The sequence below is a fragment of the Netta rufina genome, assembly GCF_964035555.1.
Source record: "Netta rufina genome assembly, chromosome: 3".
Taxonomy (NCBI): Eukaryota; Metazoa; Chordata; class Aves; order Anseriformes; family Anatidae; genus Netta; species Netta rufina.
Genome location: NC_140125.1, coordinates 27,138,099 through 27,157,283, shown reverse-complemented (window position 1 = coordinate 27,157,283; position 19,185 = coordinate 27,138,099). Strand labels below are relative to the sequence as shown.

The 19,185-nt window shown below is 39.6% G+C and overlaps 1 protein-coding gene across 1 annotated transcript in view; it reads left to right on the top strand.

Moving 5' to 3' along the window:
- The first annotated feature begins 7,526 nt into the window (after window positions 1–7,526).
- ERO1B (endoplasmic reticulum oxidoreductase 1 beta) overlaps window positions 7,527–19,185 on the top strand; it is a 34,293-nt gene continuing 22,634 nt past the window's right edge. The window contains exons 1-4 of the mRNA XM_084284094.1: window positions 7,527–7,784; window positions 11,763–11,882; window positions 15,092–15,175; window positions 16,462–16,503. Of these exons, the coding sequence (XP_084140220.1) occupies window positions 7,698–7,784; window positions 11,763–11,882; window positions 15,092–15,175; window positions 16,462–16,503 (333 nt within the window). The 5' untranslated portion in view covers window positions 7,527–7,697. The remainder of the gene's footprint in view (window positions 7,785–11,762; window positions 11,883–15,091; window positions 15,176–16,461; window positions 16,504–19,185) is intronic.

The window sequence follows — 19,185 nt, the reverse complement described above, 5'->3', positions numbered from 1 at the left end:
TTGTTGCTCTTTTCTGGACATTCTCCAGGGCCTCAATGTTCTTCATGTAGTGAGGGGCCAAAACTGAACACAGTACTCAAGGTGCAGCGTCAATAGAGCAGAATTTCACCTCTGGCAACCAGCTCATGCTGGAGGAACTACAAGTAGCCTTGGTCGGGAAAGCATTGCAAATTGAGTGTTCCTGCACAGTTCATTTTCTATCTCATGCATTTTACAACTCTAAAAAAAAAAAAAAAAAAAAAAAAAAAAAAGTGATAATGATTAAGTTGCTCTTATATTCAGAATATAAATTAAAACAGCAGCTCATTCTGCTCTCTGGATTTTTGCTAATACCTGGAATTTTTGTTTTCAATAATTCTGTTAATTGTGAAATCGTGAATTCTCAGGAAAGAAGTTTTTGTGAGGATAACTTTTATGGCCTGACATAAATGGAGTTTTTGCCTTTGAGTCTTACACATATGCAAACACATACAAATCTTTCTCTGCATATAGATACCCTAATTTGCAAAGTAGAGCTAACAGATCACTAACGATTCTGTCATTCATAATAGGTAAAAAAGACACCAGAGAAACTTTTGTTTTAGGTCTAGCATTTAAGTTTGGCTGTTCACTGTACGGATTGACTGACTGCTATGTTAATATTGAAACTCATTCCCAAAGGGAGGCATTTCTTATGTTGAAAGAGTACCCCTGAGCCTAATTAGAAATAAAATTGCTGATTCTGTATGTCGCCCTGGATTTCCTTAGAGAGGCAGTGTTTTTGGTGATGGATAATTAGTTTGACACTGAGCAGAAAAAGTGTGCCTACCAACAGAGATCTGCAGAAATGCTGGAGTAACAATTGGAGCCACTCCTGAAATTGTAAGCAATGACAAATCCACAGCAGAGCTAAGAATTCTCTGGGTTTTAAACTTGTCAAGCTTAGGCCTCAACAAAATGAGTGCCATATCTGCCCTGATGACCTGCATATATATATATTGTCGCTGTGTGCTGTTTGAAGACCTCTGGTCTTAACCCCAGAAGCAGATATGCTCTGTGACTACTAACACAATCCAGGAATGTGTGTATAAACTATATAAAAATGTACCCATTAACATCCTTCAAAATATCCCTAGGGTAGTGTTGTTACATAGGCAGCTGTAAACTAGGGAAACGTGTTAATGATTGGTGTGAGGTGCTAAGCCAGGTTTTACCAACAACGTGGCACATATAGTTATAACTTACACCCTGAAATCTTCCCACATTAGTATTCAGGAATGATTTTATTAAACAATAACAATAATTCTATAAGAAAAACACCTGTACAAGCAGTCAAAACTGTCTAATGCTGTTAAAAATCATGTGTTTGTTGTTGTTTGATTTTTTAAGTGTATCCGTAAATCAGATTAGCTTTTCAATTAGATTTTTTTTAAAGTTATTTGTAAAGCACTCTTGAAAATAATGGAATATGGTAATAGAGGCCAATATTCTAGACAACATTACTGCCTCAAAACCTAATCATAATTTAACATTTTTTACTTAGTACTTAAGGAAGATTCTGCAATTACAAGTAAATATCTCTAATGCACTGTCAACAGTACAGATTCATTTGGCTGTTACATGCCTGTTCTTGTATCATACTTTAATGAGATACACAAAGATCTTTGCTACTTAACTAAATGACCAGTCAAGAAAAACAGAAACTATTTTTAAAAAACAAATACAGCCATATCACACACACAAAAAAAAAAAAACAAAAAAAAAAACAGTAAGATAACTATAAGCAATAGCATTCTCTAAAACAGCGAATTAGCTCTCTAACCATTTTTTTTTTTTATTAAGGACAACCTATATCTTATCTTGCTGCAACCCTGTAAGCTGCTAAATTCAGTGCAATTAACGATAACGTAAAGAGTTCAGGGTTTTGTAAATTTACACTCAAATATGAAATGAATATTACTAAATTGTTTTTACAAACCAAGGCTACACATGCTTCTCATCCCTTCCCCAGCCCTAAAGCAAACAAAACTTTGATGAGGACAAAACTTTTCCCAAAGGTCTTCAAATCATCTGGTAATCTAACAGATTGCCAGTTCGCTTAGTGTTTGAAATAACAACTCACATTCACAAAGGGGTTTCTTGTCTTCTGAGCACAAGATTGCAATGAATTTTTTTTTCCACCCATGGAGAATATATCCCTGTCCAGTAAAATATTACTGCGAACTCCTCCCCCCCAAAAATGTTAAAAAAAAATTCTAACTGATCCTCAATGTTTTTTTTGTTTTGTTTTGTTTTGCTTTGCCACATCACTAACATAATGAAATGATAATCTTCCCCTCACTGAGAGGGATTGCTAATAATTAGTATATTGCTAATAATTGCTAATGATGTTAGCTGTGGGCCTGCCAGTACTGTGAGGCAACCTTCTTTACTCTTCTTCATTTGCTTTGTACATGTCAATAATCTTTAAGGGAGTTTTTATTAAGTAGCATACTTCTGTTTCAACATAAATTCGTCAGCTCTAGCATATTTCAGTAGAGTTAGGAAACGTATCCTGGCATTTTCTTTCCCAGGTATCCCTCTATAGCTTTCAATTGTCAGCAGCTTCAATACGTTGCTAGACCAGGTTGTTAAAATTCTCAGGCTGTTTTGGAGTAGGAATAATTAACCAGCAGCTAAAAAGTTAAAATTACTTCCTTTGCCAGTGATTATATTGGTCTGTTCTTTTACAGTTGCACAGGAATGTTACAGTTTAGACATTTATTTGACAGCAACAGCAGTATATGGAGAGAAGATAAGGAATGACGTACCTAGACCACCTTATGTAAGCCTACAGATAATCTGTTTGCCTTACAGGCCTGCACGATACGGGAATGTTCCCACCACTCCGGAGGCTGTGCTGCATCCAAGTCAAACACGAGCCACAGAAACAGTCAAACTTTGCTTTCTCTGGATGAAAATATTGAAAGTGAGTGTAATATGACTGGCTTAGGCTGCAGTTTACCCCCTCTGAAGGGGCATGAGCTTCCTGCCTGGCTGCTCCGTTTTTATGGAACATACAATAATTGAGTTGACACCCATGCCTCACCATCAGGTTTGTTGACAGATAAGCAGGGACACAAAGTACATAAATCTTGGGGTGTTTTTGGAAACCAGATTACTTACGTTCATCTGCACCTGCTATATTCAAAAGTTTGACATAGTCAACAGAGTCATCTCTTTAATACTCCTTCTTCAGAAATGACAGGTGCTACAGGAATGACAGTAAGCCACCAGAGACTACTTTACATCTACAATTTTGACTGAGGTGATGCTGTCATACATGACAAAAAGCACTTTGTAAGCATTCAGCAGTAATACATTCATAGGAAGCATAGGAATCAAGGTACAGGTGCATAGCTAAGATGTGTAGTTAATTTTTCCATCACCTACAAAAACCTTTTTTTAAGCATGCTCCCTTTTATACTTTGCTATTTTTTATTTTTATTTAATTATTTTTTTCCCTTTTTCTTATACTTATTGTGAAGATACTGCTGTATGCTATTTTTATATTAGGAATTTCCCTTTTTATCACTTTATTACATTGGACCTACACTGTTTCATCCATTTACAGGCTGTAGTCATTTCTCTTGTTTATTTAGACATCCATGGGTACTTTGAAAAATTATTTGCAACAACAGACACCAGTAGGTGTGAACAGGATACAGAATCACAGAATGGTTTGGGTTGGAAGGGACCTTAAAGACCACCTGGTTCCAGCCCCTGTCATGGGAAGGGACACCTCCCACCAGACCAGGTTACCCAAAGCCCCATCCAGCCTGGCCTTGAACACCTCCAGGGATGGGGAATCTGCATCTTCTCTGCAAAGAGATATAAAAACTTGTAGTAGGCCTAATGACACAGCTGGAAAAAAAACAGGTTTTCAGGTGTACAGCTGTAGTGGTCCTAATGGACCACAGAACTCACATGCCCCACATCTTGTCTGCTTTTTGTACTTACATCAGATGTTTTACCAGAAGTTGTTGCCTTACTGTATCCTCAGATCTTCATAGTTAGCCTACTGTAAGATACTCCATTGCCCAACAGACACTGCGCTCTCACTGCTGGTGTTTGCCAGACTTGAACAGGAATTTGTGACGTATTGATTCCTCTGGTTTACTTTTGCTAATTTTAGAAATGAGTCATTCAAATGTTAATTTGGAAAAATAAATAAGTAAAGGCAAAAGTTTCAAGGGCAAAAAAATTCCAGAAAGCCATGTGTCAGGTTACTGAAATCTAGTTCACGTACTTGGCAAAGCAGCTGTGATTTACCCAGCTTCTCATAAGGTGAAATGTGCCTGTTCGCTCACTTAAGTCTAATAATTTCTAAGATATGCTTTTACATGGCAGATGACCACACACAAATTCTGTGTACAACCGGAGTGCATGAGCTCAATTCAGGCAAATAAAATCTGACCAAAAGGGACCAAGTGAACTAGCAGAAAAAAAGTGGCAGAACTTCATCAGTATCAGTTCCCACTGCGCCCTCCCTGAAAACCATAAGCAAGCTTGGCCAGGGAGGCCGTGTAATTGCAGATCTGTTGCATCCATTATAAGGCTTCCTGTTACTCTCTCTCTGTGTACCCAGATCTCTGTCCGCTCTAGAGAACTATGTTGTGACGGAGAAAAGGTAACTGATGTATGTTATTTAACTCTTATTTACTACTACAGAGTAACGTTTTCAGTTCCTGTATTTTTCGCAGACAGAAAGAAAATAGTAGAGCTTGCAAAGAAAACATTTTTACCAGCAATGCATGTTGCGAAATCACAGAAGATGCTTGTTCTTATGCTAAGCAACACACATGTGCCTTGAAAAATTAAATATATAGTCCAGACTCTCTTCATGAACCCAGCATACTATAAACTATTTGGATAGAAGGCATGATTAACCGTCTCCCCAGCAAGGCCTGTTCTCAGCCCCTGCTAAAATACTGTAACATCATGGCAAGTTTCTTTAAAGGAAAGGAGCTTAGCACATATGCCCAGTTTTGTAACATTGTTTGCAATCATAATACCATTTCTCCTGCAGATGTTTCCTGAAACTGATTTCACAAAAAAATTCTGTTATGATTTTTTTTTCCATGCTTCATTACTCTACCAAAATAACATTCAAAGGTTGAAATCGACACAAAAACAAAAGAATATACGCTAGAGTTTAGAAAATAGTAGTAAGCAAAATTCAGCTGATACAGTAAATACATATGCAAATAAGTTTTTTTTTTGTCTTAAAATTACTCTGTAAGGAATTCATTTTGGTTTTGTCTTACAATTACTCTTTGTACACTTCTACGGCCAACGCTTTATACTGCTGATACTGCAGTCAAAAACTAAACTGTTACCAACTTTCAACGCAAGCAGGGTTAGACTGTTGGAGGTGAAGAAATGAAGTATTTTCAGTAACTCACATAAAATGTTCTGAATTAACAACTGAGTGAACTTGGAAAATACAGGAGTTTACATCTAATTTGCATAGTCCTATATATAGTGCAGGTGTGTGGCAGTTGCAAGCACTTTGTACTTCTAAGGTGTTTTTTTTTTCTGTTTTATTACTTATTAAAATTGTGCCTATAAAACCTATAAAATGAAAGCCTATACAGTAAATTCACCTGGATCTACCAAACAGAAACTGTACCTTTGCGAGAAATACAAACTACTTGCAATAAGTCATGGAATAGCAACAGTGTGAGCCAGGTGTGGCCATGTAAATATCAGCATTAGCTCTTCCGCCATTTTTTCTCAAATATCTAGCAAATATATTGGTCACTGTTGCTGAAAGTAGGCAGAGATTATAATTTTATCCTTTCCAAATTGTATGTTACATCTTGTCTCAGTGACCAAACTATAAAACTACTGCCTACTTAATTTCACGTTCTCTGGAATTCGTAACTATCAGACCTTCACCTTTTCAACCCATTTTCAGCAATGCAAAAAACCGTGACATACTGGTACTTAATGATAAAGATAATGGAAAACTATTTTGAATTTGTAATTAAACGTAAATAACCACAGCCAATTTAAAAACTTGCTCACAAAAATAGTTTCCCTGACCTTAGTGCTTGTCTCCATACTCCAGTAAAGGAATATTATCCTTTAATAGAGCGAATATGAGACAAACCTGGGTTAATGGATGGATGAAAAATAGAATCCTAGTTCCAGCAACCTTGCACATGAAATCAGGGGAATACTCATGTTTCTCCACAAAAATACAAACTTTTGCAAGCTTGCAAGTGAACTACAGCCATGCAGATAACTGTTGGGAACCAAAGGTTGATTGTTTCTGAGCTTTTTTTTTTTTTTTTTTTCAAAAAAGCACTTAAAAGGAACTGAAAAGAAGCAGCAGTAAGTTTTAGATCAGTTCCCATACCTATTGGCAAAGCAAAGCTTCACAAATTCAACTGATGCAATATAATAGCTTTCAACCTCTCAGCTGCCAACCACTATGCCCCAAGGAACCAGTAAATACTTAATAAATAATAAAATAGAATTAGCTGATCTATCAGATCTATCAGTAAGCAGACACTGGAAGGGATGGTCCTACCCTCTCTTCCTCTCTGGATGCATGACCTGTCCTCTTCCCCTGATCAGACTGAGTGATGGAGCAGCCATAACGCGTGTCAGCTCAGCGGGCTGCTCTGGTAGAAAACTATCCCTGAAAAATAAATAAATAAAACAGTTCAAGTACCTTGTGAATTGATTTACCATGCAGCTTCAGGATTGCTATGGGATGGGGAACAAGGAAGAGAGGGAGTTGGAGGACTGCCTCTTGAGGCCACTCAGGATTTCCTTAGCCCAGCTGTGAGGTGAACCTGCACCTGGAAGGTCCTGTGGGCTTCCACTTCCTACACAGGAGCCTGTGCCTACGCTTCTATTTTTGTCTACAACTGAAATTAAAAAGACATTGAAGCCAGTGAATGACTACCGCAAAGCTTTTTCATTAGCTACAGATAAGAAAATGAGACGAGGTAAGGTAAATAAACTCTTATTTCCCGACTTCCAGGAGGGAATATAAATATTCCCTACTTCGTAATACAAACGGCTTCTTATGCAGAAGCTCCGCTCAGAGAAACGGCTTAACCTGAGGAAAAATAAATAAATAAATAAATAAATAAATAAATAAAGCCCCGCTCCTGATCACTCGCCCCCGTTCACCTGCGAGGCGCCAGGCGAGCGGGCTGCCCCTGGCCGGGCCGCCACCTCCTGCCACACAGCGGCTGGGGCTGGGGCTAGGGAGCCGCTAACGGCCGCCAACCGCCGCCTGCGCCCCCCTCACACCCACGCAGTAGGAGCGGCAGCAGCAGCAGCCGGCGCCCGCCCGCCCGCCGCTTGTTTTGGAGGCGCGCGTGGTCCGCTCCCATTGGACGGCGACGGGAGGAGGGGCAGCAGCAGCACCAGTAGGAGCAGCAGGAGGAGGAGGAGGAGGAGGAGTACCAGCGGGAGGGCGCCGCGCGCGCGCAGACTACATGTCCCGGCATGCGGCGCGGCGGGCTGGCAGCCGGGCGGCCGCGCGGGCGGCGGGTGCTGCGCGAGGGGACGGCGCGCGCTCGGGCTGAGGCGAGCGCGGCGCCCCCGCCCGACGGCTCCGGGCAGGGAGGAGGAGGAGGAGGAGGAGGAGACGGAGACGCCGCCGCTTCGCCGAGCCTCGCCCGCTTCGTGCGGCCGGGCGGAGCGGCGGGAGCAGCATGAGCAGCGGCGGCGGGGCCGGGCGGAGCGGGGCGGCGCTGCGGCTGCTGGCGGCGCTCGGCTGCGTCCTCGCGGCGGAGGCCCAGGTGGGAGCCGCGGCGGGAGGAGCGGGGCGGCCGGGGGCGGGGGGGGGGGGCGATCGGCGGCGGGGGCTCGGGCACGGCCCGCGGCCTCCGGGCAGCGCCGTCCTCGGGCAGCCGGCGGGGAAGGGCAGCCCCGTGTCGGGGAGGGAGGGGAGGGGAGGGGGGGCTGTGGCTCGGCCCCGGGCGTCGCGGTGAGCACGTGGAGCGGAGGGGCCGCCGGGTGTTGTTTTTATTGCGTCTTCTGAAGTTGATGTGCGGGGTGGAGGCTGACGGCCCGAGGCGGGGAGTAACCGAGCTCAGGAACCCCACGGTTTGGGGTTATAACCTGAAGCTGTCCGAGGCTTCAAAAAAACCCCTTGCCTAACAGTTATCCCAGCATAACGAGACGCTGGCTGAACTGGAGCTCCTAACGCAGGTGTTAGGCTGTCGTGGCTTTCTCGCAGCCCTTGGCAGAGGGGTGGCTGTTTGTAGGACTGTTATTACCCTGGGCTGAGAGCTTAAACAGCCACGGCTCGACTTGCCCCGAGGAAAGATAAGCTGCCCATTAGCCCTTGGGGTTGTGTTACCTGCAGTTCTTCTCTTGTTCTGCAGCCCTGGCGGAGTGAAACGTTGAGGAGCAAAGCGGTGTCCCTGGTGGTCTTCTAATTGTTGGAGCAATTAAAGTGCAGCAACCTGATAGCACTAATAAGGTGGTTGGTGTAAATATGCTGCTTGTTAGTATATGCGCTTGTTCGGGTTGCTGATAACGTTGAAGTGCTGAGTACACTTCTTTGCCGGCCTTTCATAAGGAGAAGTTGATGCAGGTTAAACGCCGACCTTTTTGTGTGAAAGCTCAGTTTATCTTGGAGCAGTTTGACATGTCCAACGCAGCTGATACTTGTACAAAAACTAAACTAAGTTTAATGATACATGGGAATGCTTTGATAAGCATATTGGGAATAAGGAATAGAAACTAGTCTGTGTCTGACTTTGATCACACTAATGTTAGACTAATGCTCCTAGAGTTTATCGTAAAGTTCAAAGTAAATGAACAAATGGATAAATGAAAAGGAAGCCTGATACTTGCTGGTGGTAACTTCTAGTACAGTTCAGAAGTTGTGCTAACTTCTAGTAGAGTTTGGCTGTGTATTTGTGGTTTAATTTAACTAGTGCAGCTCAGCTCAAAAAGGCAAAAAATGAGTGGCGTGAATAGCAAAGTAGGTCATGCAATAGGTAGTGTTAACTGTGAAATATGTTGCCCTTATTTTCATATCTTCACATGGAAAATTCACTGGGGGATCCGGGTGCTGACAAACAGAGCAGTTTCATGCATTTTCTTAGCGGTCTGTCATTAAGCGCTGAAGACTTTACCGGCACTAATGACAAGGGCGGCTGGAGTTAGCATGCCATGAACTGACGCTGCTCCTGTGCAGTATTGGCTTTTCATATGGGCTGTCAAAGGACTTCATAAATTGTGTTTTGGTACAGATACAGCATCGTTTAATTTTAGAACGTGCCTTCCAAGGAAACATCTTTTTTTTTTTTTTTTTTTTTTTTCCAGTTTTATGTATTCAGGGAGCCAACTGCTTCAGTTTTGTAAAGCTTATGAGAATGAAATTGAGAGTTTTGCTTGCTTGCTCTTGCTACTCTATATTAGTTTTTCTCTTAAAAAATTTGAGCCCTCTTCTAGTTTGGGGGGTGGATTATTTTTGGCACTGCTTATTTTTCTGAGTAAAATGCACTACATTGTGAAAGGTGTTCTTAGAATGAAAGTGTTATCAGAGACATCTGGCAAAGGTGTAACTTCAATTAGTTTGTTATCTTGGTTAAATAAAGGACTGCAGCTTTATTTTCTGTGGGTATTTGATACTGCTTGTAAGTACAGCTTGTTGATTTGGATCACTTTCCCCCAGAGCGGCATTTTTGGTTTTGCAAAGATGGTCTAAATATTTTTATAAGCAGTGGGAGGCAAGCATCAGAATTATTTCCTACTCTTCATCTTTAAGTCCAAAGAAAATTTCTCAGCTCCTCCTCACTCTGCTTTCATCTTAATACGTTACTGTTCTTTACGTAGCTACTCTGTTATATAGTTGAATAATATTTGAGCAAAATGTTGAGTTACCTTTCTGCCTTTTTGTATTTTAGCAGAATGTGCGAACTGTTTGTTAGTGGTAAGGTGTTACTTGTAAAGATGGCCAAGTTACTTTCTCCATGTGTGATTGATACAAAAACTTGAGTTTTGCAATGAAATCATAAATTTAAAGTGCATGGATGTTTTACTTCTGTAAATGTTGATAATAACTTCTGTATTCTTGCTTAGAACTTGGCAGTCATGTGGGTTGTGAGGTCTTTAGGCTTTTTAAAAGCCTGTTAATGAATACAGTCTTCCAGAGCTGTTTGCCCAGGTTTGAAGTTAAATAACATTAACAAAAGCAAGTGTAACAGCATGGAAGACTTTAGGGTGAAGTTGCTTCCCTTAAATGTGTTTTACTTCATTACCATAACTACCCTGCAGAATTGCGACAGCCTATTTAGTGTGTCAGGGAAAGTAAGATCTATGTAAGGGGAATTTCCTACTAAAATGCTTTATTGCCATAACCTCGCTGTATTCTCTTGGGTGGTGAGGAGTCCACTTCCTGGGCTTCCTTTCTTCTTCATAAGAGCGGAAGCCTACAGTGTGATTTCTGGTGACTTTTTTTTTATATCAAGCTTGGTTATATAACGGTATCTTTGCTGTAAAGTAGTGGAGTGATTTATCATGCATAAAACATATTAGGCGATTTCATAACCTCATCTCATCTAGCTGTGAAATCTATGGAGAAAAAAACACAATGTTTTTCTTCTCCTTTCGCATGCAGCCTTTTAGTACTGAGAAGTTCTAAGCCTACACAAGATACAAAATATGCGAGCTTTCCTATTTTATTTGCTTTCTAGGCCATCAGTTATGCTGACGAATTTCACATCTGGCTGAAGAATAATAGTAGTTAGCAGCAGTGCTTGATTCCATTCATTTAGATATGGACTAAAGCCTTCAAACGTAAGCTTGAAAGGCCTTTCAAGGGTGCTTCTATTTGGTGAAGAAGCTGAGGAGTAGTTGAGATTTCATTCAATTTATGTCACAAATGTTCACAGAATCACGTTTTCACTGTTCTCATCTCTCATTAAGGTGCTGTCAGGGTCTTAGCAAAACTGTTGCCATAGCTTTGTCTGCTCAGTTGTTGGGGCCTCTCTTGGCTACTTGTGCACTGCTACTTCCTCTCCTGTGCTGGCAGCGCTTGGGCTGCCTCGGCACTTGTGCGCGCTTTCTTGCAGGGACAGTCTTGGGCTAGTTCAGTGCCAGCAAGCTTGTGGTCCTGGCACAGGAGGGATGGAGCCTGGGAAGTTCAGGCTTAATTTCACAATAGGTTTACAGCCTTGTAATATTAGGAAAAACAAGTGCAGACACCTGCATTTGTTTGTAGAATTTAACTGTGAAGTTACTAACTTCTTAGGCGGAAAAGTACTGATGCCTCTTTCTCCCATACTGCTAAAGAAACTATCTAGAATTTTTTGTACTTTTAAGAAGAAATGAAAAAAATAGGATAACAGTGCATAGTTGTGTTTTTTGGGGAATTCTTCTATTGCATGCTCATTAGTTGAATACTTGGTTTGCAATTCTGTGCTAAGATAATGTGTATTTGTAGTTTGGAAAATCTTGCTGTTTGTTCTGCAGAACGTTCTATACATTGAATCTGTAAAAACAAATTTCAGGGCTGGAAATGGTAGTCTAACATTGATTCAGAGTTGTGTTTGAAGGTGGACTTAAGCTAAAAAGTGCAAAGGTCTGTTATTTTCCAATTTTGGGTGTGTAAAGTATGTTACATAATGAGAAATACATTTTTTTGGTATGGAATTTCATTTTGCTGCTATTTCTTTTGACTGTTATCTTTTTTAGAGGATTTTTCCACAGTTAATGCTGCATTTCTTGATTAAAAAACAATCCAATGTTTGTTTTTTTTATAGCTCACAGGAGTCCTAGATGATTGCTTATGTGATATAGAAAGCATCGATGACTTCAATACGTTCAAGATCTTCCCCAAAATACAGAAACTGCAAGAACGTGATTACTTCAGATATTACAAGGTACAATTAGTGACTTTTTTCCTGAATAATTTAAATGAAATCCATAAAATACAGGGAAGATTACTGAGCAAACCAACTTGGCTGCATTAAGTTGTCTTTTAGAAATGTAGAGTTCTTTCATTTGGTTATAGCAGGCTTTCAGCCCCTGGAAGTTATACTGGTAGGAGGTCCTGTGTTTGCTCTGTTAATCCTGGAGTCCGTGACAGCAAATCTACTGCTTTCATTCAGCGTGTAAGTGGTAATTTTCAAGGCAATGTCTTTGGACGGCTACATCTGGGAAAGGGTTGTATATTAGTAGCTTTTTGACAGCATGCAGCACTTGTCTTCAAAGTAACTTGTATAATTGGAAATTAAAATATTACAATTATTTCTTTTTCTTACCAGCTTAGTTCTGATGTCAGTGTTTGCTATCTAGAGAGCTTTTATTTCTTTGAAAAAGAGGAACAAATACTTTTCAAATGGTCTGTGATACCACTCACGTCCTTCAACAATTGTTTTCTCTCTGTTAGACTCTGATGAGTGAAATAAGACTCTTATTTTCAGATGTGTTTAGCTTGAAAATGAGGTTACATTTTGTGTGAGCTTATCAGATGGTTACCTGCCACTGGAGAGGAAAAAAAAAAAAAAAGATTCCTCTTCAGAGCAGGCCATCTCTGTTCCTTTGCTTTTATATCTTGGCCTTGTCTGACTGTGTGTTATACCAGTGCTTCCCTTTAACCTGGTCAATTTTTCAGGATTTTTTTTTTTTTTTGGTTTTCAGGATGCAGTAAGTTATTTACTTGGTCTGGTATCAGACAAATATTTAAGTTAATGTAAGGTGGGGTTATAAATGTGAGACAGGAAAAGCACTAGAGTCTTCCCTGTGTAGTCTGAGCAAGCAATAGTATGTAACTTCATCTTGAATTTCCTCCTGCTACATGACGCAGTTCTAACTTGAGTTTTCAGGAGAAGCAAGGTATGTGCGACCTGAGGGAGAATATCACTTGGTTCTGTTCATTAGTTTCTCTAGAGGCAACAGGAAGATTGAACTCAAAGAGAGGGCTAGCATGTATACAAGGTTTTGTACAAACTATACAACAGTAATTTCATCCTGCAAATTGAGGTTTTATCTTAATTTTAATAGCAGTCTGCGGATCACAGTTTGTTATAATCCTACCTCATCTTTCATACAGTTTTGATTTCATCCAAATGACTGTATGCTTGAGTGTACAAACAGTAGTTAATGCTTACAATTTTCCTGCATGACAGGCACCAAACCAATACAAATTATTTTGGAATCTGTATTATTGATTCACCCTCAGTGGATAGGTATATTCTTCCAGTGGGTAGAGAACTGAGACAGCAAAATGCAGTGTGTTAACATATAGAGCTGGGGGATAGTCAGGAGTTGAAGTTTTTTTTGCATTGCTGATATTGCTAACAGGAAGATGCAAGGTCCAAGTAACTAAGCAGTATCTATGCTCACACACAAAGCACACTTGTGAGCCCAACTGAGGTTGTACAGTCTTTGTACTTTAATCAATACCGATTATGCACCGACTCCATAGCACTTCCTTGATTCTGTGCAGGGACAAAAAACCTGCTGCTTATTCAGAAGGAAACGGATAAAAAACTTTCCAATTTATTCAGCTTGATTTTCTGACAAATTCTTCTCTAGAATTAGTAAATATTGTGTAGCAATGGGTGGACTGCACACCGGCCCTTGTGGCTGCTTAAGTGTGTTAGGGTTTACTTTGAAGAAGGTTGTATCCTAACAGTATTAGCTGGTTTGGGTGTGCTTTTTTGGTAGAAATTGGTGTGAGGGCATGTTTTGTGTACCAGCTCTTACTGCAGTGGTAGTGATGAGATACAACAGGAATGCTGTTACAGTATATGACTCCATTTGATGTACATCTTGTATAAGTCTTTTCTTGTGAGCTAGCATATGGATTAGTTTTCTGGCTTAAGATGTATAGACCTAAATAATAATTGTGAGCATGTTTTTAAATCTTAAGTTTGTGTTGAAATTGTTCAAGGACTTGATGCTGTCCTTGGAGTATTAGGCTTAATTTTACAGTGCATTTTATTAGAACTCTTGCTGTGTCCAACTGTGGACTCAAAAGTTTCAAATATAAAGTAATAACCTCCAATCATTTAAGCAGGTTATTTGATATAAGTAGTGACTTCAGTTTAATGCCTTTGAATAATACTTATAAACTGAAGGAAACTAGTACAGACTTTGCTAAAGGAAAACTGAGAAACAATAGTTTTACTTTGAGAGTTGTAAAAGTGTGTCTTCATTTTTATCCAAAAATGTTGATAGCTTCTGAGGATAATTGTGTTGTATTTCACTTGTAATTTTAGATTTCAAAGATGGTGTATTTCCACAGTGTTTCTGGTTGATCATGCAAGAAAACTTTAAGTATGTAGTCTTCAGTGTAGGAACAATGAGGTCCAAGTGTGTGTTACTATGTGTATATGGCTAATGCAAAATAAAACTTTTTTTTGAACTGACTTTCATATTGGCAATCAGCATGAAATGTAATCGCAAAGTGTTTGAGTCTCTTGCTATGTAGTAGATTCTAGTATGTGTGTTATTCTGCCATTTAATAACAAATAGGAGCATTGACAAGAAAACATGACTGGATTTGCTGGTAATGTTTCTGAAGTGGTTTCTCTTAGTTATTTATACTTGTACAACATCAGCTCTTTAAGTCCATTAATATTTTGATACCCATTATTCCTTGACTAGAGCAATGAAGTGTAGTAGTGATTTGTCCATTTTTTACTGCTTGGAATCTGAAATCCTCCAAGCATTTAATTTAAACCATAAACTTCTGTACTAGTTCCTGTCTTCCATGAAATATATTTCCTTGATCAGTTTAGTACAAATACAACTAAGTACAGCCATTTTATAGCTGTATGTGTCTGGTTTGCCTTCTTTTTAGCATTTCGTTTACTGCTTTTTTAAGTTACATTAACTGACAGATTGAATTCGGGCTTTACTATTCTGTGTTTGTGTCCACTTGGTACCATTATTGACAACTCCAATGCACCAAGCTTCAGCTCTGAGGGAGAGTAGTTCAACGTATGTTTTTATATGTCAGTACTAAATTTAACCATTTTCTTTTTATCTTTTTTAATTTGAAAGGACTTGATAGTGGGAGTTCTCTGTTTTAAAATTTGCTTTAAATAATACTGATTGTAACCTTTTGTTTTTGTGTGTTTAGGTCAATCTGAAGAGACCGTGCCCATTCTGGGCTGACGATGGCCATTGTTCTATCAAAGATTGTCATGTAGAGCCTTGTCCTGAGGTATGGATCAAATAACATAAAATAGGAAAGGGTCATTTGACTAAGCAGTTTCCTTATTTTCAGTGAGTAATGCTGTATGCTCTACTTTTCCACTATAGTAAACTTAAGATCTTTGTAATAACATACTTTATAGTTCTAATGGTAAGTAGATATGGTTCTATTATTTCCTCTCATTTAGAATAAATCTATTTTCCAGCCAGGCTGTATAATGTCCTCGAGGAAATGGTAGCACTGAATGTAAGTGAAGTGCTATAATAATTATTAGTATGTCAGCAATTACAGCGATGTATTCCCATCCATGTGTAGCTTGATTCAGCTCTCTGATAAAATCAAGAGTATCTTAGACAAAATCTGTCACTGATACATTAATTCTTTCAAAATCAACACAGCTGTGAAATAGGTAACTTACCTGGGGGAAGAGAAAATGATTCCTAGAGGTAGTCATCTCATTTTCTAATATTTAGAAACTGGGGGTAGGTATGATTAAGGTTCTTATGTATACCAAGTCCCAACAATATATTTGTAGTATTGAGGTCTTTGTTTCCTTGGATTTACCATGTCTTCTATGCAGTGACTTACAACATGCATTCAGTGAGCAGTGATGCAAAGCAGTAAGTGGTAGAACTGCATGATTTCATAAACTGCAAGTCACTTCTAATGTTTAATGTCACTTTTATGACATTTCACGTCTGAGACTAGAGCCTACAGTAGTAGGCACTCTGTCACCCAAATTTTTGATTGGGGCAGGTATATAATGTACGCCTTGCGTTTTCAGAAGGCATAAGAGACAAGGGTTGGTTCTTAGCCTGTTTGGAAATCATGCATCTTCAGTCAAAAGGTAGTCTGTCCTTGCCAAAAACAATTTGACATTTCTCACAAGTCAGACTTTTAACTATTCTGAAGTATATACTGATTCTTTAACTATACCAAGGCTCATTTATAAGGCTGATCTATACTTATAATCAGTCATCAGCTAACAAAATTCGTATTAGTTCAGAATTTTTACTAACAAATCTAGTTAAATTTAAGTAAAAGGGTGACAAAACTATTTTGAAAGAATAAATACAATCAAAGTAGTCTAAGGTCTTAATCATTTTACCACTAACATAAATAACTCTGTCAAAGATGTAGTACTGTTTTGAATAAATCCAAGGAAGGAAAGGAACAAGCTAATTATGTAAAACAAGTATGGTTTGGCCTCCTGTAAGTCTAGGAATTAAATATTTCTATATCAAGCATGATTGTTTCTAGGAGCAGTATAAAAACTGAATTATCTTTGTTTTTAGAGTAAAATACCTGTTGGAATTAAAGCTGGGAGCTCTAATAAGGTAAGTAGTCATTTATTTTTCTAAATTTCATCTCATTTGTTGTAATATTAACATTACAGTAGATGTTTGGCTTTTTATTGCAAATCTTCAGTCTTGGCGTCATGATGCAACTGTTAACATAACAGTTCCTGTGTGCAGCTTTGCATTTTCTGTTGTACGAGTAACAGTGTTCCTGATGTTGCTGGTACCATTGCGCCATTCTGAGTCTTTAACAGCTTGAGACTCGGTACAGACAGAATCAGTGAATGACCAGGGACAGCGACGCATGGCCACCAAATGCCTGATACAAAATTCTGTGCTCCTTCCTGAGTATAGGCCACCCTCTGTGAAGCTATAAGCTGAGATGAATAGCAATGCAGTCTTTTTGTAAGAATCATATCTAAACACTACCTGTAATATTTTAAAAAAGGTGAACATTTATATGTAGTTTTGATGCATCTAATCTTGAACAGCTCATGAGCCTTATGTTGATGTAGGCTTAAGTCATCTGTGCCAGCTTAAGTAGTCAGTCTGTGCTGTTGGTTTTTACTTTTTTGTCCAAGCCAACCTTCATAGATCTTCAAGTGATCTTAGCACAGCCAAGAAAGTGAAAGAGGTATATACACCTAGAAGAGAGGTCAGAGCAGAAAGACAAATCTCCCATTCCCAAATCCCAAACACAGTGTCAAGAAAAAAGGTTTTAGCAGTTGATTGGATAAGAGTATCTATGAGGCCCAAATAAGAGATCTTACTGTTGAGTGCCTGGTGTGGTTTAACCCTGCTGGCAGCTAAGCACCACACAGCTGTTGCCTCACCCCACTCACCTCTGATGGGATGGGGAGAGAATCAGGAGAGGAAAAAAAGTAAAACCTCAAGGGTTGAGATGAGACACTAATAGGACAGAAAAGGAAGAGGAGGAGGATGCTGATGATGATAATGTACAAAGCAAGTAATGCCCAATGTGATTGCTTGCCACCTGCTGACTGATGCCCAGCCTGTTCCCAAGCAGCAGTCCTTGCCACCCCATATTAATTGCTCAGCATGACACCATGCTATGGGATATCCCTTTGTCTGGGTTGGGTCAGCTGTCCTGGTTCTGTCTCCTCCCAGCTCCTCATGCACCCACAGCCTCCTTGCTGGCAGGGCAGTGAGAAGCTGAAAAGTCCTTGCCTTACTGTAATCACTGCTCTGCAACAACTAAAACTTCACTGTGTTATCAGCATTATTCTTACCCTAAATCCAAAGCATAGCACTGTGCCAGCTACTAGGAGGAAAACTAACTCTATTCCATCCAAAACCAGGATAGTGCCATGGCTCTGTTGTAGGTTCATACTTATTCTTGCTTAACTCCGTCTCCATCCTTCCCAGCACTTTTCACCTCACTGGACAGCCAGCCATAGTTACTGTGTATTTCACCTCAGTGTAACTTACTATATCATAAATGGCGGTTGGTATTAGGTTTAAACTGTATTCCACAAAAGATCACCAAAGGTAGCTGAGAGCTATCATGGAGTAATTTGTGTCTTGATCAGTGTAACAAGTCTGTCCAAGCTTTAGCTCAAGAGGAAGTCTCATTTCCTGTTTACATGTATCTAGTGGCAAGCTCGCTCTGAAGTGTGCCCATTCTCTTAAAGGCTTCCGGTGGCCAGAGAAAAACTCCCGGCTCTTTGACATGACTGAATGTGTTTCAGCATATGCAGTAGTTGTACTGGGAAAACTTTAGTACTTTCTCTGGATAGAAGACCTGGAGTTTTAGCTGGCAAGTCTTTTCATTGACTCTGATCTTTTCCAAATGTAAGAAAGCAAAGTTTCTTTTCTTGAAGTAAAGAAACTGACTACTGAAATACCGTAATGACTCTTACGGGCATTTTAACTTCATCTCTTCTAGAACTTAGTCTTTAAAGATTCTTTAAGTACATGTTTGAGCCTTCTGATTAATCCTGAGAGCCATAATTAAGATGTTAATTAGTAACTAAAGAGTAATGGTGGTCTTAAGATACTACTTCACATAATGATGTTGAGTTGGACTTAAGGAAATATCAGCCACTTTTTTCCCTACAATAAAGGAAGAGTGAAAACTTCTTCAGGGAGCTATCATTTGCTGGTATATGTGCTACAGTTGTTTCATCTGAATTGCCTTACAAGCAGCTACAGTACTGGAAGTATGGCAATTCTGCCACTTTAATCAGTAGTAGAACCAAGGGGTTTACATCTGCTACTTGTCTGCAGGAAAGATGACACCAGGACTGGCAGAAATCTTATGGCATTTTCATACATCTTTTGGTTAAGTTAAAATTCCTTCCTCAAGCCAATTAAAAATTGGGAATCTCCTGTACAATCTCCTTTAATATCCCTTTTAAGGAAACATCAAACTCATCTTGGTATGGATAACTTTTTTCAAGGACTATACAAATACTGGCTTGGTCCATTTGAGAAAGTCCTGTGTCTTGTAGATTATCCTTAAAACACTATTTAAAAGAAAGTGGTTTTCCTCGGGGGACATACTTGTCCAATTCCTCTCTTTTGTCCTGATGTGCCTTAGAAAGGTGAAACCATCTGAAGACATCTTTAAATAATGCAAGTTATACTCTTGGATAGATAAACCCAGGGTAGAATTCTGTGGAGAATTCTTCTGTGACTTCAGTGCTGGGCTTCTGCACAGTTTCCTATTGTGCATTTCTCCTAACGTAGAGGAGCTGCTAA